This window comes from Balaenoptera physalus (assembly GCF_965194825.1).
Source record: "Balaenoptera physalus genome assembly, chromosome: 12".
Classification (NCBI taxonomy): domain Eukaryota; kingdom Metazoa; phylum Chordata; class Mammalia; order Artiodactyla; family Balaenopteridae; genus Balaenoptera; species Balaenoptera physalus.
Window position 1 is genome coordinate 7,564,965 of NC_138897.1, and position 24,191 is coordinate 7,589,155.

General features: G+C 38.1%; 1 protein-coding gene and 1 long non-coding RNA gene across 2 annotated transcripts in view; one reads left to right on the top strand and one right to left on the bottom strand.

Moving 5' to 3' along the window:
* LOC309639108 (uncharacterized protein) overlaps window positions 1-24,141 on the bottom strand; it is a 1,002,784-nt gene extending 978,643 nt beyond the window's left edge. The window contains exons 1-3 of the mRNA XM_082415948.1: window positions 8,817-24,141; window positions 8,591-8,722; window positions 3,529-3,644 (exon numbers count right to left, since the gene is read on the bottom strand). Coding sequence (XP_082272074.1) covers window positions 3,529-3,644; window positions 8,591-8,684 — 210 coding nt within the window. The 5' untranslated portion in view covers window positions 8,685-8,722; window positions 8,817-24,141. The remainder of the gene's footprint in view (window positions 1-3,528; window positions 3,645-8,590; window positions 8,723-8,816) is intronic.
* The window catches only part of LOC309639128, a 422,446-nt gene that overhangs the window by 354,882 nt on the left and 43,373 nt on the right, over window positions 1-24,191 (top strand). The gene's annotated exons all lie outside the window — the stretch shown is intronic.

The following is a 24,191-nucleotide window of genomic DNA, read 5'->3' on the forward strand; positions in this document are numbered from 1 at the left end:
TATATATGGAATCTAAAAAAAAAAAAAAAAAATGGTTCTGAAGAACCTAGAGGCAGGACAGGAATAAAGACGCAGATGTAGAGAATTGACTTGAGGACACAGGGAGGGGGAAGGGTAAGCTGGGATGAAGTGAGAGTGGCATGGACATATATACACTACCACATGTAAAATAGATAGCTAGTGGGAAGCAGCTGCATAGCACAGGGAGATCAGCTCGGTGCTTTATGTCCCCCTAGAGGAGTGGGATAGGGAGGGTGGGAGGGAGACGCAAGAGGGAGGAGATATGGGGATATATGTATACATATAGCTGATTCACTTTGTTATACAGCAGAAACTAACACACCATTGTAAAGCAATTATACCCCAATAAAGATGTTAAAAAAAAAAAAAAACAATAGTAAGGAAATTCCCTGGCGGTCCAGTGGTAAGGATTCCGTGCTTTCACTGGTGAGGGCTCGGGTTCGATCTCTGGTGGGGGAACTAAGATCCCTTGGCCAAAAACAAACAAACAAACAAACAAAAATGGTAAGCACTTATTGTTTGAAACCAATGAGGGTCCATCCCTGGATGTTGGGTGGGGTCAATCCCACCAACATGAATGAAGAGACAATTGTTGAAGAGGAAATCAGGTGCCCTGTATTCTCTGAATTCACTCACTGAATGAATAAGAAAGACAACAAGACAGTAAGGATGACCTTGACAGCCGTGCACAAAGGAAAACAAGCACACAATGATAGGACTGGGGTTGTGTAGGGATCCCTAGACCTCTTGGAGATGGTTTTCTAGACAGAGACAACCAAAAACTGTGCCAATGTTACCTTAAGTAATTTATCCACTCACGTCCCTCCCCACCCTCTCTACATTTACAAATTTGCAAGTTAAAAAAATTTATTGAAATGCTGTCAGGCAGTGAGATATTTCTTTATTTGCTAATGGGGGTAATTGGGAGTTTATTTTCATCGGATTCTTTGTGTTGGCAACAGCATAAGAAACACCAGAGCAAGAGACTTTCTGAAGGAAAACTGTGCAAAGTAAATTCCAAATGACTGAAAGTTCACCAACAAAAGGGGCATAAACAACCAACATTTTCTCTCCTCATTCTGTAAAGCTATCTTGCTTCCTGTTTCTAAAATTTTTCCAAATTTAAAACTGATTTCTCAATCACTGAATTTTTTAAAGCACGTGGGCAAAAACATTGAGTTAAGAAGTGTGTTCTCAGATAGCAAGAGAAGGCCACTCAGCAAACTTCGGGATACACATTTCAGAGTCAAAGAGAACATAGCCTGTCTCTGCTGTCCATTGGCTATGTGACCTGGAACACACTGCTTAAACTCTCTGTCTTGTCCCCTTAAAATAACTGGGACAATATCTCCCTAATAGGGTTGCACTGGAGACCAATGGAAATAATGCCCATAAACCACTTAGCCCAGTGCCTAGAAAAATCACTCAATATTTGCTATGTTATAATGATCATAATTCATGGGAAATCTGTTCCAAACACCTGAAATGCAACTATTTACTTAAATGTTATTTAATATCCCTCACGTGACTCTAAAATGTAGACATCTGAGAAATGAGGTAGCGCTTTCCTCATCCATCAGATGCAAAAACTGAGGATAGAAGACAACATACCAATAAATCTGCAGCAAAATCAAAATTTCCTCCTATCAATCATCTATACAAGTGAAAATGGCCAATGCACAGAGACATTAACTCTCAGAACCAGAAGAGGATGCATTGACTAACCCCCTTGTTTATCTGAGAGAACTACCCAGGCCTAGGCAGTCAAGGAGGGCAAAAATCAGGCCAAATAACTATTTAATGATCTAGTTAATTAAAATAGATCTCATGGCCTCCTCATAAAAGTAATAACAAGCTCATATATATATATATACATGAATATATATGTATACATATATGTGATATTTCCAGGTATTGTTCTAAGTACTTTCCATATATTGATTCATTTTCATATAGTGACTCTTTCCATATATTGGCTCAATACATGACTTTCCATATATTGACCCCATCTATTGACTCATCGTCTTCACGACAGCTCTGACAGACGGGGACACCATGGAACTCAGCAGTGGAGCGACCACCAGGGGCAAGGTTGGGATGCAAACCCTGGCCACGTGCCTCAGTGTCTGCGTCCTACCATTACACTCTATGTCCTACACAGCCCAATATGTCCTGCAGCCATATTTAAATTTTAAATTAACCTAATTATGCCAAGGGGGAGGGAGTGGGGAGAGGGAGGGATGGATTGGGAGTTTGGAATTAGCAGATACAAACTATTATGTATATAATGGATAAACAACAAGGTCCTACTCTATACCACCAGGAACTATATTCAATAACCTCTGATACACTATAATGGAAAAGAACATGAAAAAGAATATATTTATATGTATAACTGAATCACTGTGCTGTACAGCAGAAATTAACACAACATGTAAATCACCTATACTTCAATAAAATAAATTTTTTAAAATAAATTAATTAATTAACCTAATTAAAAGTAAATAATATTACAAATTCAGTTCTTCAATGGGACTAGCCACAGTTCAAGTGCTCAATAGCCACACGTGGCCCATGGCTTCCATTGGGCAGAGCAGATGGAGAACATTTCCATCATCACAGATACGTCTCTTACAGCCCTGTGCTCCTGACCATGACACTTCACTGCGTCGTGGACTCCAGCAGTCCGTCCGCTCTACCCACCCATCGTAATGGTTACACTTGAATTCAAAACATATTTAGGTTATCTCATTCTCTTATTGAGAAAACAGCTTACTCAGAGCCTACATTTTACACAGCCACTCAATAGAACACATCAAAGGGTGCAAAGCAACCTTCTGAGACAATGATTTTGCATCCATGTAATCCAAAAATTAGCTCATATAGGAGTCAAGAAAAACAAATCACATGCAGAGGGTGAGGTGGAGCGCCGTTGGTGCGAATCTTGCAGTGGAATCAAATTGCACCATGTCTGTGATTGTCTATTCCTAACCAAAGTCAAGAGGCCCCAAAGTAACAGAAATGACTGATGACCATCAGTTGTTTTCCAACAACATCTTTTCTCTCTACTCTTCTTTCCTTCTCTCATTCTCCTACTTCATTTCTGCTTTTCTTCTAACTCCCTCTGAAAGTGCCACAGTCTTCTCAGGATCCAAGTCTTTCACAATTTATTATGAGAATCAGGGAATGTGTTCTTCCTTTAAAACCCCTCCTCCTTCTCTTTCTCCACCTCCTTTTCCTGCTTTTCACGGAGAGCAGCTGCCATAACAGCGAACCTATTAATGCCAGAGCGCTGTGCAATGCGCCTTATTCTATTATATGCCAGAGCGCTGTGCAATGCGCCTTATTCTATTATACGCCAGAGCGCTGTGCGATGCGCCTTATTCTATTATACACCAGAGCGCTGTGCGATGCGCCTTATTCTATTATCTCACTTAACCTCAGAACAGCCTCAGCTGGTAGGATTACAAAACCTGTTGACAGAGAGAAAACCAAGGTGCAACCTACCCAGGCCACATAATAAGAGGTGAAGTCTGGATGTGGATCCAGGTCTGCACGCCTCCAAGGATTGTGCTCTTTATTGATGTAGTTGGCCGTCCTCAGCATCCTCAAAACAGGATCACCTGGAATAGTGGAAAGAGCTTTTTACTAAGGGAATAAAAAAATCTTGGTTTTCATCCTCTTCCAGAATAAATACAACTGTTATTGTGGGGAAATTATTTAATGTCTCTGGATTTCAGTTTCTTATTTGTCAGATAAGGAGCTGAGGGAGAGGACTTTTGAAGCCCCTTCCAGCTCAAAACTAGAATTCTATTCTACCGATATAAGTATATTTTAATTTTTCTCCTAAGTATATGACTTTTACCACATTTTAACTGATGACAACTAGTATTTACTGGTTGTCACTATGCGCCAGGCATTTTACACACAGTATCTCATTTCATCTTTATCACAACCTTGGGAGGTAATTTCATTGTGGATTAAATTAATTTCATGGTGCAGAAATTGAGACTCAGGGCAGCTAAGTAACTTGCCCCAACTATGAAGGATGGAGGCTGAACCTAAACTCAAGGCATCTGGCTCTGTACTCAAAGGCTGCACTGACTCCCAGTTGTACCCACAAGTCCTCCCCTGGCCATATGCTAGACTTTTCACAGCACACAGATATCTAGCAGTAGAGAGTAATAGTACAGAAATATATTAACTCTCCAGAAAAAATTCAGAACAGAGGAAAAACCAAGCAAACATATTTTGATGACAAGCCTCTTACCAGTCTGTGATGCAGAAAGCATATTCAACTTTTACCTGCCTCATTCCACCTACAGAATAAACTTTCATTTGTGAATGAAGCTGAGTTCCAAGGAATCTTCAAAAAAATCATATGACGAACACTGACTGTAGTAGCTCCATTAAGCTTAAAATCCTATATAGTTTTTTAAAATTGGCATTTCTCCCTACACATTTAATCATAATCTTTTTTAAGTGTGGGTAAATCCTGGCTCAATAATACTATCGACAAATGAACCTTTAGCACTTTAACTGCCTAAAGTTGGTGGACACTAAAAGCCGCATACGGGATCTGAGCCCCTCCCATGTTTGGCAAAAAATAGTGGTTTATAAGGGCAATTAAGACATTTCTGGAAGCATCGCTCAACATTCTCCTGGGACTAAGATCTCTCCTCACGTAAGTATGTAAGGCTATAAACTGTTTTCTTTTTAGCTTAATCAAATGTGTCATAGGAAAATCCCTCTTGTGGAGCAAATATATGGATAGATATGTGACAAAGCAAATACAGTAATATTTTAATTATGGAATCTAGGTGGTGGCAATATGGATACTTACTGTACAACTCTTTCAACTTTTATATTTGAAAGTTTTACAATAAAATGTTGGGAGAAAAGTGCCTCTTATAAAATATGTATTGTATATTCTACAAATACTTATTGACTCCCTACTATATACCAGGCATGGTATATGCTGAACAAGGAGCTTAGGGTTTAATGCAACCGTCCTGCAGCATTGGCATAGGCTAGACTTGGAGCCCAAAGCCGAGGACCAGATATTCTTTCAGTTGAAACAGGAAAACCCCCATGGCCTACCCAGCCTGAGAAGGCCCCAGTTATGTGCCTGCTGGCAGTGACCCAATCAAAGACTGTCACACACATTCGCAAGTCAATCAGAAAACTCCTGGCCCACAACTCACTCCCACCACCTCCGTACCACTTCCCAAAATCCCACCCTAAGGGGTAATCCCTCCCAAATTGGACATGGACCAAAAGCTGTTTCAATTTCCTCCTTTCACTCTATAAAACTATCCTTTCGAATCCCTTTGTGTCTCTAGCAGAAGGAGTGAAATAATAGCTGACTCCCTCACTACAGGAAACGCTGAATAAACAGACTTTGATGCAGTCTACAGGTGGTCTTCAACCATTTGATAGTCCTCAACTACCATCATCGATATGCTTCGTTAAAATCAGTTGTGACAACCCTCTAAAAACACACAGGGCACCTGTATTTGTTTCCCCTTGTGTTTCCACTCTCCTTGGATTGCAGTCTGCTGTTAAGAGAGATGGTGATACAGTTACAGGTCGCTTGCCCAGAGTGGCACATAACCCAAGGTACCTCCTTGAGAGCCTGTTACTTGAGAAGGTCATCTGCGTCTTGGGGAAACTTGTTGAAAATAGCTGAGTATTCATCCATGTGCTCCTAAATGCTTTGCCCTCCCCAAAGTAAAGGATAAGAAAGTGTCAACACTGATGGCTGCCTGTGGGCTGCATATTTACTTTGTGAAACAGTGGCCTGAATAATCATGACTGAGTCACTCTAGGAGACTCAATAAAAAGCATGGCATTGGTCCACATGTTTGGATTCAATATCTCCCATCCCATCTGACCAAACACTCAAATAATTCACTCCTGATGTCTCTTCTCATGATTTCAAACCAAAGTGATTAAGCTCTCCTCCTTGAAACGCTCATAGTTATAAGCCCTGGAAAGAAGGAATAAAGGACAGGAAGACAGGGAGGGAGGGAGGGAGGAAGGAAAGAGGAAGAAGATAACCCTGTTTTACCATCTCTCCGAACATGAAGAGGAATATGATCAAAGTTCATTGCAAGGATATATCCTCAACATTTTAATTTTAAAGATGCCAGTCACAAGGGCAAATAACACCATTCATTTTTTCTGTTTTATACTGCATCACATTTTTCAGAATTGTTGCTGTGCTTCATATATAGTTCCCCTCCAAATTTTCTGACAGAGACTTACTATCGCTCACTTCTGAATCAACAAAGCCTAACGCAAAAGGGAAGACCTAGCAGTGTAATACCCAGTCAGTGCAATAGTCCTTTTTGTCATTTTATCCAATAGGATTTTGGAGTTTCACTGTTAGTATGATATTTTGAAATCTGATAGGAGATATCCACCTAATACAATCAACACCCTTCTGACACGCTCTTCAGAACTGGCTGACTTGTGAAATGATGTGTGTGTGTCTGTAGATGTCTTCACAAAGAACTAGGTGAGGTCCTCTGAGATTCCTACAGGTGGGAAATTAGAAAAGTGACTTCTAGATTCTTCTAAAAAGGTTTCTATTAGTATAATGTTCTGATTAGCATCATGGTTGCAAAAGGCTAACCCCATGATTCCATCGGCTTGGAATGCCTGTCACACTTTAGGTCCCTAGGGAAAGATCCCTGCTCAGGATGCAGTCAGACTGTGCATGCAGCAGCCCCCTGGCTCTGTTTAAATACACTGTTGACCTACTGCCTGACACCGTCAGCAGTGTCCCCACAGACCCAGCTGGCCAGCCAGGTCAGCACAGCACAAAGTGAGCCACCTCGTGACTCAGAAGCTGCTCCTCAGCCTTTAGCTCAGATCCTCTGCAGGTCGGGCAGGGTTGAGGGGGCCCTGGTTCCAAGGGGAGGCCAGGTGCCCAGGCACCATACAGGGGGCACAGACGTGACCAGATGAGGTCCAGACCCATCTGACAACTGAATGAATTTGCCCCTCCAAGATTCACTTTATCATCCAAATGAACTTTCACTTCCTCACCAAAATTGGGAATATATGAAAAACGACACACATAAAACTAGAAAACAAACTTCCACTCTGCACAAAAGTAAACACGCATAGGAAGGCTACTATTGCTTACTTGAAAAAGAAAAGAAAATGGTAGATTCATTTTTGACATCTAATCATTTTGACTTACATTAGCTACGGCAATAGATATTGAGAATAATGACCAACAAATGAAACACAGATACTATAACCTGCCTGACTCTGATGGGTGTGGTGTCCACTGAGAGTTGCTGAGGCAATATCACTTCCCTGTTTCATCCTCATTTAGAGAATTTCAATTCTGACAGGAATGGCACTGGGCCCAGAGAACAAAACAGGCATCAGACCCTACTGCAGCTAAGGTCACTGTGGGACACGGTTCAGGGCAAGAAGATGTACATTTACTGGGGTTTCTGGAAATGTTCCAAGTCCTGATCTAGCCACTTATTCTTCCTTATTCATCTTTCTTCTTTGTTTCTGGAATGCTAACATAATTCTTAGATGCTCAGCCATTATGCATGAAGGACAGTGAAGTAAAAGGGTGAAATGAGCCCGGCCCTAGAACAGCTGCACTGGACCCTGAAATGACCACCTCCATACTTTTGCAAGAAAAATGAAACTCCTTGTTTGTTTAAGCAGTATCAAAGTTCCTGCCCCTCTCAGCTAAATCTATCCCAAGTAAAGAGTGTGGATCAAGAAACACCAACATTTCCCAAAATTCTTTGGGTTTTATTCACATCAAGTGGTTCTCTTCATTTTCAGATCAAGGAGATCACCTTCAGAAAGATGTGCTCGTTGTCTCCAACCTGACCTCACTAGGAGGAAGACAGGTTTGGGGTCCTGGCATTTTGGCAATTAAGGTAAAACTAAAGGATAGTCAAACTCCATCACACTCCTCTTCCAAGGTGAGCTACTGAAGTCAATATTTTATTGAATACAATAAAAACAAAGAGAAATGTCCAGGATAATGATGCCAGTGTACGTTTCCTACATTCCTATCGATGGGAAACTATTCTAGAATTAACACATAGAGTTGATTGTATTGTATACTGCCTAACGACAAGGTCATCCTATGCATTCTCCGACTAGGGCAGACAAAATACAAATTTCAATGTAAAAGTATGGAATTCTGAGAAACAATGATTTAAAAGGAGAGATCCATGAATTTCAGATGAAATCCAGCTGTCAATGGACATATATCAAACATGTTTTGGACAGAAAACTTATTGTCCTGGCACCTTTGGTCATTCGGAGCCTAGAAATGAAATTGTTCACGCCTAGTTCCTAGATTTCAAACTGCTACCCCTTTAATTGTTCATCCTCATTTATAAAATCAGTAGGATTAATGGTCATCTGTCTCCTTCCAAGGCAGTTATGAGAAACAGATCAATGCCAGTACAACTTCCCCCTCAATTCTTCAGCTTGCACAGTTTTGTGGTGCTTTACTAGGTAAACTTCAAAGCGATTTAAATGGACCTGTTCCATCCACTCACGTACAGGAGCTGATTACCTTTCAAAAACAGTGTAACGAAGTTCGGAACCCCATTCTTCCATGCTCGATGGGAAGTGTCAACTGCCTCGGCGGTAAGTTTGTCAGAGTTCATTTCCAAGAGTGAGGGAGGCTGTTGGCAGACACTGCTGTCTGTAAATGGAGTGGAAGGGAAAGAAAGAAAAGCAGCTTGTTAGTTGCAACAAACACTTTGGTTGGCAATTCCTCATCCTTTCTCCTTGCCCACCTCCTAATGTAGATGCTAAAAAAGTGAGATCCTTCCTTTTCTAGCCACTTTTGTAGCTCAGAGAGGCCATGAGACCCCCTTCTGCCCAAAGAGATGTAAGGTAGAGGGACTTCTGGGAAAGACTTTTGTTCCTGGATAAAAGGAAACAGGTATGTGAGAAGAGCTGCCTCTTGCCACCTTGACAGCTCTCCTCCTTCTGCACTCATACTCGGCCGCATAAAGACTTGCTGTCTGTAGGTGTGGCAACCACCTGGTGACCATGAAGCCTGACACCTAAGGATAAAAACTAAACAGGCTACAGATGTTGAAGCATAAGGAAAGCAAGAACATGGGACCCCCATGATACTAAGTCACAAACCAATCTGGAAACACCTCCCTCTAAATATCTTATTAAGTTTGCAATAAATGTCCTTTTTTAACAGGACACCTAAAAGAACAATACTGACTCAGATTCAGCATTGGGACCTACAAAATTATAGGGGTTCTAAAAATATAACACAAAAATAACTCAAGAATTGGCAACAGTTACGGCCAAATCCATGAATAATCAATTTAAACAGCTTGTTAGTTCATGGAAATATTTACCTGGCAGAGTAAGAACCAGCTGGAACAATTCCAGGGTTCCTGAGCCTCCAGGGCAATTTAGAATGAGTGCCAGACTTCTCTGGAAGGAATTTCACCACTCCCTCTTCATTGAGAACGTGCTTATTTACCCTACAGGCACAGGTATAAAGATCAAGGAAATCATGAGAATCATTTCTTATATTTATATAGCAAATTATCTCTTGATAATTTTGTTTTCAATAATAATTAATCTTTGCAATATCCTTGTGGTGGGGGAGAAGGGATAAAGAATAATTACTGCCATTTTAGAGGTAAAAGATACAAAGAACAGGAAATTAAGTGATCACCTATACATCACAGTCAACCTGTAGCCCCACGTAAAGACAGCCAGTAAACCAGCAGAGATTAGATTCTAGTTATCTTAAATCCCAGTCTAGCCTCTGTCCCTCAGGCACTCTTTCCTGATGACAGCAGTTGATCCAAATGAATCACTCAGTTCCTTACACCTCCCAGAAACTAGGACAGGGTTCAGAGGGAACACAGACAAAAAGGCAAGTCAAACCAGCTCATTGAAATCATTGTAATTAAGACACCATAGTCATTTTTTGTCTCCTAAACATTTGCAATAAAAAAAAGAAAAAAACAATATAAGGAAAGCACCGATACAAAGGAATGCTTAAAAGTCAGAGATATTTGCAAATAATGTCTACAAAATAAGCAACAATAGAGCAACTAGCAGTAGCAGAGAGGGAAGAGATAGTTTAGATATATATTAAGTACTATTTGAGAGGTAACTGAGGTTAAGTGAGCATTATGTTTTCATGTGTTAATAAGGCATGCCACAACTCTTTCAAAATAATGTGAGGTGGTTGGGAATAAAGTCTACATGAACCATAGGGCCTTTAGAATATTAATAGTACTGCCTGAGTGCAAACTCTTGCCTTGTCACATACTAGCCATGTGATTTAACTGCTCACTGCCTTAAGCTAGCTGATAGAGTTTACTGTGGGAGCAGTAATAGCACCAACCTCAAAGCATTCTTACCTCATCTAAGTTAATTTATCTGAGGAAGCTCAGAGAACACCAAGCAGGATAAATGCCCAAAAAACTACACCTAGGTATATCATTTTCAAATTACAGAAAATCACAGATTAAGAAAAACCAAGAAAGTCCTGAAAGCAGCCAGAAGGGAAAAACACCTCACTTACAGGGAAACAAAGATAAGAATTACATCTAACTTCTCCTCAGAAACCATGCAAACAAGGAGAAAGTGGAGTGAAATATTTAAAGCGTTGAGAGGAAAAAACCTCACCAACCCAGAATTCTGTACCCTATGAAATTATCCTTTAAAAGTAAAGGAGAAATAAAGTACTTCTCAGACAAACAGATATTGAGAGAATTTGTTGTCAGCAAACCATCTTTGTAAGAAACGTTAAAAGAAGTTCTTTAGAGAGAAGGAATAGGATATAGGTCAAAAACTTGTATCTACATAAAGAAAGGAAGAGCATGGAAGAAGGAAGAACTGGCTGTTTTGTCACAGTTGCTTAGACTGATTTATGAAACTTTTAAGAGGAAGTTTCAAGGTGAGTTAATGTGCCACTCAAGATCAGTCTTACGTCTTTAGGTTCGATTATTTTAATGCTGGTGATAATCACATGCATGAGCCTCCCCACCGTGATCCAGCAGGTCTGGGGTGAGGTCTGGCCATGAGACTAACAGCTCCCCAGGTAATTGTGCTGTGCAGCCAGAGCTGGGGGCCACGGCTCTCAACCATTTTTGGAAACTGCCAGGACCTACGTGCCATCTTAGGCAGTAAACCTTACCCAGATCTTTGCAACACCAAAGGCTGTTCCCAACTTCTAGGGGCTGCCCATATTCCTAGGGTCATGGCCCCCTCCCTTCATCTTCAAAGCCAGAAATGATTGGTCAGTCCCCTCTCATGTCTTGCATCTCTCCCACCTCCACTGTGGTCACATCTCTCTCCCTCTCTCTCTCTCTTTCTCTCTCCTCCCTCTGACTTCAGCCAGGAACAGTTCTCTGTTGTCAAAGGTTCATATGATTAGATTGGATCCACTTAGATAATCAAGGATAATGTCCCAATCTCAAAATCCTTAATTGAAACACATCTGCAGGGACTTCCCTGGTGGTCCAGTGAGTAAGACTCTGTGCTCCCAAAGCAGGGGGCCTGGGTTCGATCCCTGGTCAGGGAACCAGATCCCTCATGCATGCCACAACTCAGAGTTGCATGCCGCAACTAAGAAGTCTGTACTTGCAACTAAAGATCCCACATGCTGCAATGAAGATCCCACGTGCCGCAACTAAGACCAGGTACAGCCTAAATAAATAAATAAATAAATAAAACAAAAAAACAGAGCTTCCCCCAAAGCATTAAAAAAAAAAAGAAAGAAAGAAAAGAAAAGAAAAGAAACATCTGGAAAGTCTCTCTTGTCATGTTACTTAACATATTCACGTGTTCTGGGGATTAGGACCTGAACATCTTTGGGGCATCTACCTATCACACTCACTACTCCCCATCCCAATTCCAAAGTCTTTTTAAAATTATTTTACGAGTGTATACTATTATTTCTGAATTTCTTGTTTGAGCATTAACATTAAGATAAAGATTTAACTCTTTTATGTGACCACACATTCACATACATACACCCTCCTCCCTTCCCCATTCTACAAATTTCCCAATGAGTTAACCAAATATTCTATCCAATTTTTGGTTAAATCATTATCCAGGTGTTTACATTATTATAAGCATGTAAATATTTTTATAACTAAAATAGATATTATGCTATGATTATTTTTTCTTTCTTACATATATGCCATTTCTTTCATTCACTTAATTTTCTATGTATCAATCATCTTTGAGGTTCTCATCAAAATTGGAAATCATTTCTCAGTACATTCAAACACAGCAGAAAATCTAGTAATTTTTTTTCTTTTCTTGAAAATACCTCTCCTTGGCCTTATGCCCTTTCATTTAGATTGATTGTTCTTGAATCTATTATAGCTAATGACCTGGAGATATTCTTTTGGTATCACTTCCAGGATTCCCTTCACATTTCTCCTATGTTGATGATTAACTGTCTTCTTTACTCCCTCTTTTGGTTAGAGCACATGCTCCAGTAGCTCTCTGAGAAAAGGTGCGTGATTTTGCTTAGCTTGCATGTCTTAAAATATTTTATTCTACCCTCATATTTGTTTAGTGTTTAGGCTCTATATAGTACACTGGGTTGTAAATCTTCCTCCCTGTCTCCAAAATGACATTGAGATTTGAGAGACAATCATGTGGAGAGTGGTCTATATGGCACCTTGTAGTTATGGAGTAACAGAGAAGGACAGTTGTGAAGGAGTTACCCAGAATGACACCTCCACCACAGCATGCTCTCAAGAAGATCAGTTTTAGAAAACAACAGACATAGTACTTGACAATCTGGGAAATGACTCCCTGAAATATCTATGCCTCCATATTTTAAAATAGTTTTCATGTACTTAACCTCTAGACTTTTATATACTTAACCCCATTTGAGGACTACTGTTTTAAAGAATTAACTCTTTCTGGAAATGTGGGACCCAAAACGTAGAGAGAAATAAAAACCCTACTTTCTTACTCTCTCCTTATTTTTTACTTTTCACCCTTTATTTACTTTTTATAGAAACAAAGAGCTTTAGCTATTTCTTTCTCCTGTGACACCTCCTCCTTCCACCTAATAGAACAGTAGGAAAAGTGGTTCAATGGCCTCTTTGTGATTCTGATGTTCAATAACCTAAATTTCTCTAGATCCTAGAATACTCAAATATAATCATCAATGATTACAATTTTCCTTTCTTATTTTTCATTTTAAAATTTATATTGGAAACATATATGGTCCTGTTTGCAAAATATGAAAAATTTAAGATTTATATGTACATTATAGATAGAAAAGATTCATGATATTTAAGGATTTTAAGATAAAGATGATTTTAAGGATTCAAGATAATGAAGAAAAGAAAGACTTCAATAATTTTCTAATCACCCTTCTCTTTATTGTGAACAATTTTGGCATACATGCCTACTAAAGAAAATTATTATTAACTTTAGTAAAATTCTAATGAAAGTCATCATGTCCTAGATGCTGAATAGTATGGCAATGTTATAACCTTAATTTCTGGGTTTTTATAATCTCTTTGTGGAGCCCAGACAGTTATACAGTGAACAGTTAAGCAGTCTATGATTAATTGCTAAAATGAGAGCTATGAACATATAATATCTGATTCAGTATGATGTAAGACCTAGACTATTAGGAAATTTGCTCCAGAACTTTATCCTGTAATTTATTTAGATGAAAAATAAAATTTACTAAGCTGTAAATTGCTGAGAAATGTAACTGAAAAATTTATACTAAAATTCTAACAGATTACCTTAATGTATATTCAACCTCTGGGTCTAAGCATATTCATATCTACCACAAGCTCTGAATAGGAACAAACATTATGATACTAAAACTGAATTTTTAGCCTAAGGCTAACATGGAAATGAAAACTGAAAAACATAAGTACAGTACATTTATTTCTTTTACCCAGAGTTTTACTAAGAGTTTTGAGTTATTTGAACATTTAGACCTCTTACACTTCAACTTCCTCTGAAAACAATAGAAATATATTCCCACCCTGTTACAGTTTTATCACCCAGTTCCTATAGAGAAATCCTTTCAACTGAAGCAGTTTAACAAAAAGGTTAAATCCAAGATGCTATCAATTAATGATGAAGGTTAGCAATTTAGTAGTTGATAAATGTTACATATTTAACGTACTTAGATGAACTCTTTCATGCCCTTGAGCTAATAACTCATATTAATTAAATTATTAATTTAGTTAAATGCAGAATTAACATTTAATCTTCTCATCCCACGGCAAACGTATCTTCCCATCACACGGCAAATGCACATAGCTTGAAAAGCCACAAATGACTAGAAATAATATAAACGTGTAGGTATTTCAATATGTAAAGAAGAAAAAAAATCAATATCTGGTTCAAATTGTTCTAAAAACTCAAGTTCAGACTTCCCTTTCTAGTTGGCATTTGCCAAATTTCTGGATTCCACCAATTGTCTTTAAGTTCTAAACAGTGAAAAACTACTTCCTCAGAAGCAGACCAAAAAAAGAAAGAAAATGAAATCACTTTTAAAGCAATCAAAACCAACCATCAACCATCATTACCGGGGAAATAAGCAGTCAGGATTTGAGTGAGACCTTGAAGGCATAAATATAAACTTCTACATACCACGCCTTAGCTGTGCTTCTCAACTGAAGGCTCTAAAAATTACATGGTTTCCAATAAGTGAATTACATTCGTATTTTTTCCATAATCAAAGGATATAGATCAAAGTTTGGTTTCTCAACCTTGTTACTTCTTGAAGAAGCATTCTCATGTGAAAATGAGACCATCATCTGAAATCAGGAAACCAGTTCAGAAAGTGATCAAAGCCGTGAAAAAATCATTTTGAAAGTTACTGAGGGACATGCAAGCACACTTTACTGAGAGCCCCGAGGTCACAGCAGAGAAAAGTATTGATGCATATTTTTGCCTTGTACTTTGTCATGTTTTTTTCATTAAAATGGCTTTGTTTGGAGACCTATAAGGAAAGGCAGTGCTGTACCAAAGGAAGGAAAAGAGGGTGTAGATTTTAACCTTTCATGGAATCATTTCAGCAACTGAGATTTTCTTTTACCTTTAATCTTTTCACATGGAGGAAATATTTTAGAAATGAATCTCTACCTCTTCCCAAAATCAATTCTCGTTTTCGAAAGGGAATTTAGATACTGTACATCATGCACAAGTCAATACAGAATGAATAAAAATGCTGTTTCTGGAAAGGCAAAAAGGCTGAGTTAGGGTTGGAAGACTCCAGGGATGGGGGTGGCAAGAGCAGAGTAAAAGCAAATTAATTCCAGGATGTTTTTCATCCAGAGCAAATTCATCTACTGATGATGAAAGGCAGAAAAAGTTCTCTTGGTTATGGATTGAATTTGTCTAGAACTTTTAAACAACCAAAAACACCATTATAGGTCATACGTAGCATGAGAACTATCATTACAACTAAACATTTAACTAAATGGGAAAGAAATTAAGTTCTGCCAGTTAGGCAATACTAAGTTCTTAACCTTGTTATAATAAACGCTGTCCCTTCAAACAGTTCAGTAAGACAAAGACTTTTCTTTATTTCCATAGATGGGTTGAAAGGTGCATGCAATACCTGATGTTCTATGGAGTAAATGTTCTGGGCACAGCAGAATCTTCATACCATGGCACACTATTTTTTAGGAAAAAAAAGAAAATGAGAAATGTAGGGAATGTAGGAAATTTCATGCCCAGGGAATCTTGTATCTACTCTGCAATTCATATATCTGAAAATTATTAACTATCAATGGGCTTCCCTGGTGGCACACTGGTTAAAAATCCACCTGCCAATGCAGGGGACACGGGTTTGAGCCCTGGTCCGGCAAGATCTCACATGCCACGGAGCAACTAAACCTGTGTGCCACAACTACTGAGCCTGCGCTCTAGAGCCCAAGAGCCACAACTACTGAAGCCCATGTGCCACAACTACTGAAGCCCACGCACCTAGAGCCCATGCTCCACAACAAGAGAAGCCACCGCAATGAGAAGTCCGTGTACCACAACGAAGAGTAGCCCCCGCTCGCCACAACTAGAGAAAGCCTGCGTGCAGCAACAAAGACCCAATGCAGCAAAAAATAAATAAATAAATTTATTTAAAAAAATTATTAACTATCAAAAGATTAAAGTTATTTTTAATTAAGATACTTTAGAATTTTTAAAGTGTTTTAGTTTAGGCAATATTTATTAAAGTTAAAATGTAGTGAAACCAGTAGTAAAATTCTGATAACCTCCTCTCTGTTCTTATCTTAATGAGGTGACTTTATTCTGAGAGGATTTTCACATTTTCTTTGATCTCTATCAAAACTCAGTGTAGCTGGAAGCAACCTAAGTGTCCATCAACAGATGAATGGATAAAGAAGATGTGGCACATATATATAACGGAATATTACTCAGCCATAAAAAGAAACGAAATTGAGTTATCTGCAGTGAGGTGGATGGACCTAGAGTCTGTCATACAGAGTGAAGTAAGTCAGAAAGAGAAAAACACATACCATATGCCAACACATATATATGGAATCTAAAAAAAAAAAAGGTTCTAATGAACCTAGGGGCAGGACAGGAATAAAGACGCAGATGTAGAGAGTGGACTTGAGGACACGGGGAGGAAGACGGGTAAGCTGGGATGAAGTGAGAGAGTAGCACTGACATAAATACACTACCAAATGTAAAATAGATAGCTAGTGGAAAGCAGCCGCATAGCATAGGGAGATCAGCTCGGTGCTTTGTGACCACCTAGACGGGTGGGATAGGGAGGGTGGGAGGGAGGAGACGCAAGAGGGAGGGGATATGGGGATATATGTATACATACAGCTGATTCACTTTGTTATACAGCAGAAACTAACACGTTGTAAAGCAATTATACTCCAATAAAGATGTTTAAAAAAAAAAAAACCTCAATGTAGGGACTTCCCTGGTGGTCCAGTGGTTAAGACTCCACACACCCAATGCAGGGGGCCCGGGTTCAATCCCTGGTCAGGGAAGTAGATCCCACATGCCACAGCAAAGATCCCGCATGCCGCAACTAAGACCTGGCGCAACCAAATAAATAAATGATGGGCTTAACAATAACCTGAAGATTGCAGATGTAAGGATTAATTAATTTAAAGCTCCATCAAGAGAAATTATACAATCTGAAGCACTGAGAGAAAAATGGTTGAGCAAATAAAGAGCCTCAATGATATTTCGGAAAATATCAAGCAGTCTAACACACATGAAATTGGAATCCTACAGGGAGAGGACAGCAAGAAAGGGACAGAAAGTATTTAAATAAATAATTTAACAAAAATTTCCTAAAGTTGGTGAAAGACATGACTTACAGATCCAAGAAGCACAATATATCCCGAGCAGGATAAATACAAAGAGAAACACACAACTCAGTACATCGTAATCAGACTACTGAAAAATAAAGATACAGAGAAAAATCAAGAAGATAAAATAAAAAATAATAAAGAGAAAGAAAAATCTTAAAAGCTGCTGGGGGTGAGAGGATTACACAAAATTGACAGAGGAACAATAATACAAATGATGGCTAATTTCTCATCAGCAACATTGGGGCCCTGAAGACAATGGAATGGTATTTTTAAAGTGTGTAAGGAGAAAAATACAGTCAGCCCAGAATTCTATATCTAGTGGAAATATTTTTCAAAAAAGGGGTAAAATATATTTCAGTTAAACAAAAAATGAGAGAATTCATTGCTCTCAGACTTGCACTATGAGAAACACTAAAATTCATTTTAAATAGAATTTAGCTACTTTCAGTTTCACCTAATTCTCTAAACTTTTCAGGCTAATCATATGTGCTGATAGAGTTTAGGACAACGATTCCAAGTCTATAATGAAAAGAGTATTTGTTTTAATGGTACTGAGCTATGTATAATATAAACCACTATTTCCCAGAAGTATGGAGGGGAATTTCCTTTAGATTGATCATAATTATCATATGAACACGGGTGGTTAATTTTTCTACTCATTTAGGTACAGGCAGAGAAGCTGAACATAGGGTGTAAGTATAGTTAGAACTTCTTTTGGAAGGAAGTTCTTGCTCAGGGTGTGGAAGAGAGTTGGCTAAGCATGGGTATAGGAAATGAAAGAGAAAGGGTGGATGGAGTCTTTTTTCTGCTATAAAGCAAAAAACCATGGCTCCTAGTACAACAGGGCACAATGAATGTCTCAGGCAATCTGATCAAATACATTAGCAAAAAAAAAGCAGAATTAACACTTTTCCTCATGCACCAAACATGTGGAGAAGTCCTCCGAAGAGTTCAATTTCACTGAATCTTGTTCCTATATTAGTGTATTAGGTAGTTTTGAGAAAACTTGACGAGGCCATACAAGGGAAAGCAGTGGTCCCCTTCCTCAGCAATAGAATATGAAGCCCCCCACATACACCACCAGTTAGGCCTCCGTATGTTGTTTAAACTACAGAGTAGTCCCCTAGAGGAGAAGATAGTAGGTCACTCACTTGCTTCTGCTACAGTTCTTTCCCCTGACAATCACAGATAGAAACGCTCTAAATAATAGAAAACCCTGAAGAAAGGAAGTATATCACATGGGATGAGAACATAGATTTCGGAGCCCGACCATATGAGTTTAGAACTGGGTTCTTTGTGGCCTTGGGGAAGTTTACCTCTGCTTCAGTTTCCTTTTTTATGACCCTCAAGTGCCTGCCTTGCATAGGGCTGTTATGAGGATGTGAAATATATGTTAGGTATTAGCAGTAAATATATTTGCACAACATGTTCACTATTATAATTAAGAAATGAATGGTGTAAAATCCAGCTCTCTGGTTTCATCCGTCGATTCTACTAAGTAGACTCCAGGAGAACCCCCGGTTTTTGCAGGGAAATGGATTCTTCTGCATTTAAAGATATACATCTATTGGTTTTCCAGGCAAGTGTCACACCAAATAGTCACTGTTAGGCTGGTAATACTTAGGGCCAAATGGCGCTCACCAGTTGCCAGCCACAAGAGAACACTGTGTCAAGGACCACAGTGAGGAGAAGTGGGCTGTGACAAAGGCATTAGGTGGGCAGGTGACTTCAGAGTGACAGTTCTCAGTGGAGAGGACCAGAGACACTGATCTCTGCTGGGGTGGAACGGCGCCAAAGGCCAGATTATTTACACAAAGGAAGGGAGGTTCTCTTTATCGGGATTCTAGGATGGAATTCCATATATTTAAGAGAACATTATACAACTTCACTTGTGACCTAGGCTGGTGTTATCAAAAGCTAGTGTCTATTAGACTTATGGAACAAAGCGAGAGACCAGAAAAAGCTAGCTTCCTAAAACAATCTGTGCTTCCTAAAACTTCCTTGGTGTGGGGAAATCCATGGCTCATGATCAAGAAGAGTCTTCTTTTCAACTTAAGACGGACCCTTTATTTGCAAGCAAGTTACCAAGGACAGAATTTGATGGCCCAAAATGACCTCTAGGCAAAGGCAACCGGCCCTGTTCATAAACCCTGTAAAAATAATCCCAGCTCTGGCCAGCTTCTCCTTGGCTTTTACAGTCTGAAGGAGCCTTTCCCAAGAGGACCCTCCTCCAACCCTTCTGGAAGAGGTGGTGAGGCTGCCTGGTATTAAGTAGGGAAAATGCAATTTAAAACAAAACTCCAGGAGTCTGGCTACAAAATTCAGCTGTGCTCAGAAATGGATGCTTAATGCAGACACCCACTCCTACTGGGCTCTTTGTCAGCGTCAGGCCCTGGTGTTAACAGGAGGCCCTGGACTCTGGGAAGGAGGCTTGGGGAAGGGGGACGGGGATGCTGGGAACAAAGAAGCTGAGGCAGAAACATCCATCCGCAAGACAAGTCTTGCAAAAAGAGCAGGAAGAACACTAGTCGGTTTTTTTAAAAAGATGTTTCAGAAGGTTGGGAAGCCCTTAAAACTGGAGACTGGAATACGAATAAGCTAAAAGAATTAAAGGAAATTTTTTAAAAAATAATGAAGTTTAAAGGAAGCTAAAGAGTTGAAAGAAAAAAAGAAAACTAAACTGGAGGTTAAAATAGCGGACAATAAGGACTAAATTCAAGTGAAATAAAGGTTAAAATATTTTTGATTCAGAAAGTTGAAGGTCTAGTAAAAGAGTAAGTAAGATCTGTGAGGTTAAAAAAAAAAAGAATGTAAAGCTGAGGTGGCAGGGAGTACAAGAATTGACTATGGTCAGCATGATAATCAATTAGGACGCTCTGAGGTGGACCCAATGTTCTCAGTAAGTTATCTCACACTGGACAGCAAGTCTTGCTCTCTTGTTGAATGAGTAAGAATCTGTTTATTTGGCTAGGGTCTAAGTTTGTGAAGTCTATACTTCTACATAGTTCTTGAGGCCTGACCATTCTCTTTCCCTAATTTCATATTTCATTAGCACCACCATCAGCCAAGTCTGACATTAGAATCAATGCTGTCAATTGATACCAGTTCTGGAAAATGTGGTTAGAACGTGACGTTATTTGGAATCTATGAGAGTCAAAATTTGTGATACATTCTGAACAAGGTGATTTAAAAATTTATCTTTGTATCAGCTATGATAGAAGACTTGTTAAAAAGTAATAGAACAGAAACGAAGACCCAACACAGCCAAAAATAATAAAATAAAAAAAATGTAAAAAAAAAAAAAAAATAGAACAACAAAACGCGCAAGAACATTTAACCCAATGTGGTGTTTAAGAACTTTAAAAGCATATAATGAAATTCAGCAGCTATGAGAAATCATTCTTGCCTATGAAGGGATTTCTAAATGACTTCTACACAAAGCACTATTTTGATAACCTGGTCCTATTTCTATGAAATACCATTAACTAATAAGGGACATATTTTTTTAAATGTCACAAGCCAAACATTTCACCATTCGGTCTAACATTCTTTTAGTGAGGTTTTATTACTGTGTTAATTTTAATTAGTCTTTGCTTTGCAAATGTTCTAACTCACTCCAGCCTTTGTATTGAAGGCTCTAGGATATCAGCAACATTGGCTGATTCCTAATTTGTTTGATGTCTCCTATGTCACCATTTCACTTTTGCTGTTTTACTAAAATTTGTTGGTACCTACCCTCCAGTATCTGCCCAGTTTATGGGACATCCAGAAATTATCTAGTTAACCCTATACTAATTAAAATCCAACTCTGCATCTGGTTATTAAATAGACTGCAAGGCAGACCTTGTGAACGAAATTTTTATTTACACACTGTATCTAGAAGCAGATACATAAATTCTTTATACGATTAATTTCCAAAAATGTGCAAGAAATTACTCTAATTTGTTTACAAACCAAAACACGTATTAAAATCAATGGACTTTGGATAATTCATTCTATGGTGTTCTCAGTACAAATGGTACACACCTGATTCGAAACATACAGAAAAGTGTAAACTACAGCAATCTGGATTGCAAGTATTAATTCCATGGCACTCCAACGACTATAAATTTTCTTTAACCCAACATGTATACTTATTACAAAATTCTATAAGAATTTTTCATCATCTCTGGATGTAGAGTTTGGATCACTTTTCAGAAACGGCAGCTACACATTTGTCATGTTATAACTGATTAATAAAAAAGGATGTGTTTATAAAAAATCTTTACAGGATTAAAAAACTATTAAAAGAAACCGAATTTGTGATTACTAGCATACCAATACTTTATTTTAGAATTTTAAAGTTATTTACGGAACTGGCGACTGTTCCTTATTAGAGTTTTCAACAAAACCGTCTATTGCTGGTAGTATGATTTCATTTTCAAATTAAGACTTCGCATTCGATGAAAAGCCATGATGATTTAAAATAGATTACTTTGAATCATTCATAAAGCAAGTATCTCTCATATACAATGTGAAATGTACAATGATCAAAACTGGCATTTCTGAAAGCATTGTGAAGAAAGATATTCAGACTGGTAGCGCTAGCAGACACTGCATATAACCTACTTAAGATTTCAGTAACTTTTATCCTGTTTCAGTAATACTGGCTCAGAAATTATCGTGTGTATATACTTGGGTTTTATTTCCTATATGCCAGTGATTTAGCCTTTTGGCACATGATTTTCTTTAACAGCAAGATGGTTGCCCTGTGTAGCTGGTTTCCTTAAAAACTATTTTTAGTTCTATGATCGTTTCCTGTGATATTTTTTGACCTTCCAAATTTTTCACATTATTGCACCAGAGAACAGTTTTCCTTAGAAAGAGAAAGAGACTTTTTCAAGTACTTTCTATGCTTTCTTATTATTTGTAAAATTGCATAATAGTGTCCTAGTAACACTGGAAATAGCTTCTGGCCTCCATCGTGTTTCTGTGATGAGATATTTGATAAAAAGCAACACTGATTAATTTATTATGGCAGAAAGATACAGCTTTCTTGTTTTCTTTTTCTTGCCTTGAGCTCAGATTTTCAGAAACACATATTTAAGAAATCACTTACAGGTAGTGCCCATGTCATCTAAGCTACCATTCAACAGAATCCAGAAACCCAAATGCTGCTACCTAGACAAAACTACAGGATGAAGATTTCTCTTTTTCCCCTTTCCAATTTTAACCAGATTGGTTTACTACCCTACAAAGCCAGTCTTTCACATTATGTTGTACTGCCTATATGCCAAATGGTTCTCTTTAAACAAAAGCAGAAAATATTGCAACGCTCCTTTCTCTGTTTGTAAATAACTTCTTGGCAAATATTTTTACTGATACACTATCAGACCCTAGCAATTTGAAATTGGATTAGAATAGGGCATTTTACTTAAAAGTGTTTTATATTATGAACATTAAAAAGCACATTAAAGATTGGCTTTCTGAATTAGAACAGTATCAAGACTTGCCCTCCATAAAAACACAAAATACAATTTTAAAACCATTTATATGGAAATCAGAATGATCTTAACTTGAAACCAAATGGCTAGATCTTAAACACATGGTATCATGAGGAAGGCGTGGGGAACAGGCTATGCCCACATTAAGATGGGGTTCAGGGCAGTCCAAAGACCTCTGTGCACCATGATCTCACAAAGAGTACATGTAAATGCTTCTAGAAACATGGAGAAGCCATCTCAACATTTATTATTAATACACAGTGACTCTGTGACAATACCTGCCATCTAATATAGATGCACAGGGACTTTTAACTCACCCTAGATATATTTTAAATTGTTTAAAAATAAATAGTTTTGCAAAAAAATAGTTTAAATGTCTTGCATTAATTTGATAACAAGTTTACAACTCTGTAATAGTTCTTAATCCAAATAGCTTACAATGAACACTTAAATTATATTATTACAGTATACTCCATATTCCATCTTATTAGGTGAAAACATATCAGAAAATGAAAGAGGAGTCTTTGTAACAAGGTACAATCAAACATTCCACCAAAATTAAGTACCTTTTCCCCTTTAAGTCAAAATATCATAACATATTATGGCATTGTGCCTTTTCTTGGTAATTCTCAGTTGACTCTAAAAAACAAATAGAGAAAAAAAAATGGGAATACTGCTTATGTCTGAATGACAACGCTATTAAATTTGACCTAAGACCTTTACTCTTGTTTTTAAATGGGGGTAAGAGATAGGAAAACCGAGGGACAAAGGAAGAAATGTCTTAAATTACATGTTTCATCTGAGAGGGAAACATTTCCTTTAAAGTTAGGTAGCTAGAAACGTCTTCTGGATGGAGCAACTCCGAAATACTAAAGAATCATGCAGTAAATAAACACTGCATTTCAAAATAACTAAAAAGTATTGGAAGTGACAAAGTGCACCCCCGCCCAAAGGACTGACTCAAAAGAGATGAAAAAACTAATGATGTCAATTTACTTAGGACTTAAAAAGAAACAAATAGAAAACCTATTTTTAAAGGGCAGTATATATGGTAGGTAAACACTTCCATACACCTGATTCGGTTTTAATATTTTTCTTACAAGGTGCTCCACAATCTCCACAATTTTTCAACTAAAGTCACTGGGTTTTTTTGGTTTTTTTGTTTTTGTTTTTTTGGTGGGGGGAAAGAAGGGTCAAATCTAGCACATCTTAATAGTGACTGCATAAAAGAAAAATATAAACCCAACTTTTAAACAATGTTTTCTTTCTATTCAAATCAATTTAAAACTTTATATAAACTTTATGTTGCAAGAGGATCTAGTCCATTTTTGAAAATCATTTCTACATC